This window comes from Cornus florida, unplaced genomic scaffold (genome assembly GCF_030987335.1).
Source record: "Cornus florida cultivar Cherokee Brave unplaced genomic scaffold, ASM3098733v1 CherokeeBrave_3.0.0_Hap2_Chr06, whole genome shotgun sequence".
NCBI lineage: Eukaryota > Viridiplantae > Streptophyta > Magnoliopsida > Cornales > Cornaceae > Cornus > Cornus florida.
In genome coordinates, this window is record NW_026775576.1 from 44297803 (window position 1) to 44305190 (window position 7388).

The window sequence follows — 7388 nt, forward strand, 5'->3', positions numbered from 1 at the left end:
AAGAAAGAATTCACACCTAAGTAATTAGAGTAACTTTGTCCAAGCAGTGACTTGAAGTGGTTGAGAAGCTCTATTTGAAGCACAGTACCATGACCCTATCATCATTATTCATAATGGACTCCACATCCCTTCTATTAGCCTTAGTTGAAAAACTTCTTAAGAAGAACATAGTATTCTGATCACCTTCTTTAAGCCATTGAATCTGTGTCTTTTATTTGTAAAATAGTTCCTCAGTAATGCATAACTTAAAGAATTTAATTACAAGCTCATTCTCAATGCGCCTTAAATGGCTATCCAATGGATTTTGGTCAAGACCAAGTTGACAAATAGATAACACATCCTTACAAGTAACCACCCTAATAGAAATATCATTGTATTACTCATTCCCGTTGAGTTATTTGAGTTGAAATATGAGGGCCCTAAACTTATGAACACCCTAAACATCTTTGATCCCTAAATCTCCATTTGCCAGGTTCGTGAGACAATGGAAAGGGAATTGTTATTAAGAGCCCAAAAATTGAAAATTCTGAAGGGAATGTTCCTCTTGATAAGGTTAATTAAGTCTAAATTAACCACCATTGGAGAATGATCAGAGATGCCATGAGGTAGGAAGCTGCATTTGGCTTGTGGAAACAAAGTCATTCATGCATGGTTAATTAAACTCTATCAAGCTTCCTTGAAATGTTAGCACAACCATAGCTCTTGTTAGTCCAAGTATGGAAACACATCAAAAAATCTCACGTCTTAAAGCTCATTCCTTCTCAAGCAAGTTTTGAACTCCTCAATGTATGCAATCTATCTCAGAGTACCACCAAAAGACTTATTAACATGGAGAAGAATATTGAAATCACTAAGAAAGATCCATGGCTCATCGGATAAAAAGTGATGGTTCAAACATCTCCCCAAGTATCTTCTCTCAATATCAGTGTTTGCATTATACACATAGGAGGCATGACACTTCACTTTTTGATTAGTAAGTTAGATGGAACAATTGAGAACTTGACTAGTCTTAGTGACAGATAGGATACTCAACTTGAATGGATTCCAAAGAAGTTACACACTTCCCAAAATAGAAGAAAAATTGCAATAAATGTGCCATTTGGTAACCCTCTCTTTCTTAAAAGGGAAATGACAAGTTCAAGCCCGAAGTGGGTAACATTGTGTGAGTTGTCAATTTAACAGAGAAAAAAATAGGGTTAAGTGCAAAAAATCCCCCTGCTATTCATGTAGTGCAAAAAAGTCCATGTGTGGTATAAAACCCCCCCATACTATCAATTTGGTGCAATTACCCCCTTGTTCACATAAAAAAACATTAATACCTTATTGTCAATAAAATGAAATAATATTAAAAAAATCAGGCAATGTAAAATTACCATTTTAGACAATTTCCTTTGATTTACCATGTCTATAGCAGAGCCTAAACCATAGCCACAAAAAATAAGAGGATGGATGTTGCGGAGTGGATGGTTATCAAAGAGAATGGCCGTCGCAGACGCGGGACACCCTCATCGCCACCAATCCAAGGATGGTCGTCGGTACGTTTGGAGCTCACCTGAAATGGGTCACCCAAGGCTTGACAGAACTATTCTCTGTACTCATCGCAGGACTGATACAATGGGAAGCTTACCACCGAAAAATTACCTGAATTGATTGCTAAGCCATGATGGCCGAAAAACCAAATATGTGACCAATATCCACAGAGACGACAGAACCACTCCCTTCTGGAACCACCTCAGGACGTTCTCCGTCGCCCAGGTCAACTTGGCCAACCCCACTAACCTCTTTATCCTCTTCAAACTCCGCTCCGACCGTATCGTCCTCGGCCACCGAAAAATCGGCTCCGTCCAGCGCCCACCACCTCTTTCTTTCTCTCATCTCAAAACTTAACCCCACAACCTCACGACATTCTTCGTCGCCCAGGTCAACTTGGACAGCCCCACTAACCTCTTCCTCCTCCTTAAACTTCATTCCGACCGCGACATCCTCACCCACTGAAAAATCGGCTCCGTCTCCGTCCCCGTCAAAGAACTCTTCACCGGCACCCACCACCACTCCCTTACTCTCGTCTCAAAACTCAACCCCACGATTGGTTAAACCTTCACCGGCCTCCTCCATCGAACCATCGACTACCACCTCTGTCTTGCCACCAAACTGCCCTTCTTCTCGAACCTCACTCCCACCACCCCTCCATCTCTTTCGTCTCCAAATTCCAAATTCTTGAGGTCCACAACACATTCCTTTTCACCACCCGATCACTCATCAAATTGAAATTGGTCGGTGGTTCCTCTCCACAACCTGTATCCACCGAACCAGCATCAGATTCTCCACTATCGCCTCTAGAAACTGAAACCCCCATCACAGAATCACCGATTGTCAAAGAATAAACCATTTAAAGTTGTCCGACCACCAAACCTAATTTCAGTTTGTCAAAGAATAAACCATTTGAAGTTGTCTGACCACCAAACCTAATTTTAGTTTCCACCACTGGTTGTGGTGAGAGGCGTAGGAGAGATGGAGGAGTGGTGGGAGCGAGGTTCGAGAGAAGGGGTGGTTTGGTGGCAAGCCAGAGGTGGTTATGCATGTGATGCACCACTGGTTGTGGTGAAGGGCATAGGAGAGAAGCAGAACTCTAGAAAATAGTTGAATAGGAAGAGAAAATGACAAATTAGGATATTTAAATTTATTTTATGTTAATTGACCAAAAAGTGGTCAGAGGGACTCATTTGCACATTTTTTTTAAATATTGTAGAATAAATTGCACATTTTTAAAAAGAATGGACTATTTGTGCACAAAACTTATATTACAAGGAGTTTTTTTGCACTTAACACAAAAAAAAATACAATTTCAACACTTAAATTAGCATGTTAATTGCGGTCGTAAAGTCATTGTACATATATACCTCACGTGGTAAGAACTGATTGTATAAAACGACTTCAAGATACAACTCTAGATGCAGGTCTTTGTCATGTTACACTTGAACTCGTAAAAGAATAGTATAAGAAAAATATCATTAGAGAGAATATATATAATAATAATAATAATAATAATAATAATAATAATGTATATAACTAGTAAAAAAAAAATCGCTTGAGAGATGTTGGAGATCTCCTTCTATAAGAATTTAATAATTTTCATAATAAAAATCAATATTAAATATTATTTAATAAAATTTATCATTTTTTTCTAGAATATTTCTAACATATTAATCATTCGTACACTTCATGTTAATTTTTTATTCCCTTTGGTTTACTCTCTCTTCAAGAGCATCTCAGTACTTTTGGTGATTGGTACTGCATATCAACTCTTGTAGTAAGTGTTTCGAATAGGGTAAAATTTTTACTGCCCCAACAAATACATGGGATACCAGATCCAAAGTTGGAACACATGAACCACGTAAATTTACTCATTTATGTGAGAATAATTTGTGTATTGTTATAAGAATCTGATCATCTTTGCATGTGTAGAAACTTAGATTTTGAGTTCATCCAAACAAGCACACAAAACAAAGTAATACAGTGTGTGTGTGTATATATATATAATACATGTATATATCTGAATAAACTTTTGTAACATAGCTCAGGAAATTCAGAGAAGTGCACGTGTGGGAGATTTATAAACAACTGACTTTTAAGATTATCCGAGTATAGGGGGTATCCAAAGCCCCAAGGTGTCCTGTAAAATTAACAATAAACCAAGGGAAAATCAGACCATGCATGAATTTAAAAATGTCTGACCAGGTGAGGACAGAGAAATGGCCTCAATTAGGGCTGACAATTGACAGTGAGTAATAGGGTAAAAAAATATTAACCATTAACTGACCTCAAATCTGACACTAACTGCCTCGCGGGCAGAGGGCAGACCTACCCTTATTCTATCCTAGATTCCTAAACAACAAACTGTATTTGAATTATCCTAAATATTTGATCACTATTTCTATAATTACACATTTATTTATGAAATGTTTTTATAAAAATTAAAAATATAAATTTTTAAATAAAATTACCCTTTAACTATTTCTTCTCTCTCAATTGATGGCAATCATCTTGGGTCTTACCTCCTGAATCCCTGCCAATGCCGTTATGCCCCTGAAAGCTTTCTCCTGAAAGCTTTCTCTCCTCACTTAATCGATGTACATGTGTGTATGTGTATATATATATATATAATATGTAATATGTATATGCATTTTTTTTTCTATTTTTTTTTTTCTCCTCACTTGCATGTGTGTGTGTGTGTAAATAACTATTTTCATGTCATTTTATATATATATATATATTTATATCACTTGTTATCATATATTCTTTTTTTTTTTTTTCCTGAATTTATCATATATTCTTTGATAGCTAATCAAACAAATCTTTTACTAATGAAACCATTCACTCAATTGTGAATCCATATATATATATATATAGTACATATATATAGTTAAAATATAATTGAAAAAAAAAAGAAATAAAATAATCCATTCCCATAATGTTACTTGTTTTGGCAATTCAAAAAGAAAGAAAATAATTTTTTTTTTTTTTTGACAAATGTTATTGATATGGGTAATAATACTTTCACCAATCACTTAGGTAGAATTGTTAAGCTTATTATATCTAATTGGTCATTAATGCATTAGATAAGGAAGTGCATGGTAGGCTAACAATTCTGCCTAAACGATCGGTACAAGTATTGTTACTCTATTGATATATATATACACACACACACATGCTTGAGTGTTTGTATATGTATATAATATAAAACAGATCAAGTGAATAAAATGGAAGAGATAAGAAAAGATTAAAGGGCAATTTTATCTTAAAAGTCTCATAAATGTGACCAATAAGGTGAGTCATTGTGGTTTTGAAAAATTAAAATTAATTTTTTTTTTAAAGATAAAATTAAAAATTAATTAGATCAAGTGGTTGACCTCATATTTTTAAATGTAATGCAAAAAATATTCAAATTTATTAATGAGATCAAGAGATGTTTTTTTGGCAGACTGTGACATTTAATGCTAGCGGCCGCAAATATGCAATATATACTTAATTATGTGAGTTTTTTGTAAAGAAAAATCAAAATATATAAATTTGAAAATAATCTTGCAAAATATATATATATTTGAAATTAACATTTCAAAAAAAAAAAATAAAATAAAATAAAAAATATATGCTAATGTAATCTAAAAATGTCAAGTCAATTGATTCAGTGGATTACATCCACTTATGTTTTTCTTAGGTAATTTATTTATTTTTACAGTAGAAATTTAATTCAGTTATTAGTTTTAGTTGCTGAAAAAGTACTTGGATTTTCTCTATATTCAAATTAATCATATGGGATTTGGTATGATATAGTGGGTGGTAGTCCCCTCCTTTACATGATGTATTTTAAAAGAAAAATAAAATTTGCATTTGAGTCAAACCAAAATTTGAATTGAATTCACCTCCCTTTTTATATTGGGACTTGCTTAATTTAAGTCCTTAATCATCAAACCGCCCAAGGGGGCAGCGGGTAGTCTGCCCGAATCATTCCCTGTCGTTATAAACCCTAGGCAGCACAAAAGTGTGAAATCCCCCCTCCTCCTCTCTCTCTCTCTCTCTCTCTCTTAGGGTTTGAATAGGGCCTTTCATGTCCCCCAATAGTAAAGTGGGCTTTTTCTAGTAAGTTACCTAGTATATTGATCCCTTATGATTTTTCATGAGAAAATGATAGTTTTGTGTCTTTGATCCTCTTGGATTTGGTGGGTTTGTCAGATTTTGCTTTGTGCCATGTCCCTATCTATCTATCTTATTTGTGATGATCAAAAGTTTTCTGTTAGACTTCAGATAAAGGCTCAAGCCACAGTAGTGCTTTTGTGGGTTTGATATGCAATTTAGCAAAAACAATTCACGATCTCATTTGGGTATCTATAGAGTTGTGTGTTTTCATCTCTTCTTGATCAGAAATTTCAGTCTCAAAAGTGGCAGTCTCTGCTGTCTAGGGTTTTCAACAGAAGCACTTCTTGTGCTTGAAAAGGTTTGTTTTGTGTCCAAAGAGGTTAAATTGTCCATCACTTTTCAGTCAAATCTAGAACTTCCATAAAAGTAGTGTTTGGTGGTTCAGTCAAGGTTTTACTAGGGCTTCCATTCATTCAGTTTCAAACTTCCATCAGCTTATAAATTAGCTTTAGCAGAAGTGCTTTCTCAAATGGCTCCTTCTGGTAGAAGAAGAGCAAGAAGTAGTACAAGAAAATCAAGAAGAATCCATTACAAGAAGAGGCTCGATCAATCGAAAAAAGAAGCAGCTTCTAATTCAGTGGATTTGCCAACTTCTAAGTCCATAACCAAGAACTCTGATCATCATGACTTGTTGAAGGTCAATGACATAGATTTTGATCATGGTGTTGACATACCTACCAGTGGCTGCTCCACCCCTAAAGCTCAGAGATTTCGGATACCGGAGATCCTAACATGCCCACCGGCACCAAAGAAGCGAAGAATAGTGTCCAATTGCTCACTCCAAAGAACCCCCATAGCTTTCTTTGCTCCTCCAGATATAGAGCTCTTCTTTTTCTTCGCGCTTCGCGACGTGTCCAATTGATCAATTTGTGTGTTCATAGAGTAAGAATATCATCATTTCAGTTTTTTTTTAGCTTTGATCTTATGGATTGTCCTTCTTCCATTTGACAACTGAGATATATATAGTAGTGAGTGAGCATTTGAGGTTCTGAGTGATAATATTAGCAGCAGTTAGCTTTCTTTTTCATGTGCTAGGTTTCTAGTGTGTAGGGTATACTAATAAGCTAAGTTTTAGCTGGGCTTGTCCAAGCTTTTTATTTCTTTATTTTATTTTTATTTTTTTTTTAATTTCTTTTGTGTTTTGCTGACTTCTGGGGTTTGAAGAGTGCAATATATATTATGGGTGTTTTTGAGGTTTTGTATGTGTGTAATTTTAGCTTGAAATTACTAGTTTTTGCTTGTTAAGTCAACCTGATCAGAAAGTAAAAGAATAGACTTCTTTTTGTATGCATACATGTCTTCTTCTTCTTATGCTTCTTTTTTTCCTCTCTGTTTTTTTTCTTCCTATGTTCAAACTTCTAAGTGATTGCATATTAATTTGTGAAATTAAATTTTACCATCTTGCACCAAGGTACATCCAAGCTGTCCAATCCAACAAATGGGTGATTTTCTATGTGGGTATATTCCAATACCACTGATGATATAGTACTGTGTCCAATAATTTTCTGGACATATTATTAATAAGAGAGGCACATTCAGGTCTCTGTGTCCCCACCTAGCCACTCTATGTGAAGAAGCATAAATCTCTTCTTCACACATCTTTATGCTCTAGAAAACACTTCCACAAAAGGTCTTCCCCATATTCCACTTTTAGAATTGGTGTGAATATGTGATTTTAAGGTAAGTGTATC

At 35.1% G+C, this 7388-nt stretch overlaps 1 protein-coding gene across 1 annotated transcript; it reads left to right on the forward strand.

The window, feature by feature from the left end:
- Positions 1 to 1479: 1479 nt before the first annotated feature.
- Positions 1480 to 7183, forward strand: LOC132314004 (cyclin-dependent protein kinase inhibitor SMR9-like). The gene is made up of 3 exons (XM_059812929.1): positions 1480 to 1535; positions 1921 to 2013; positions 6379 to 7183. The coding sequence occupies exons 1-3, from the start codon at positions 1480 to 1482 to the stop codon at positions 6557 to 6559; spliced, it is 330 nt and encodes a 109-aa protein (XP_059668912.1). The 3' UTR covers positions 6560 to 7183.
- The last annotated feature ends 205 nt before the right edge of the window (positions 7184 to 7388 follow it).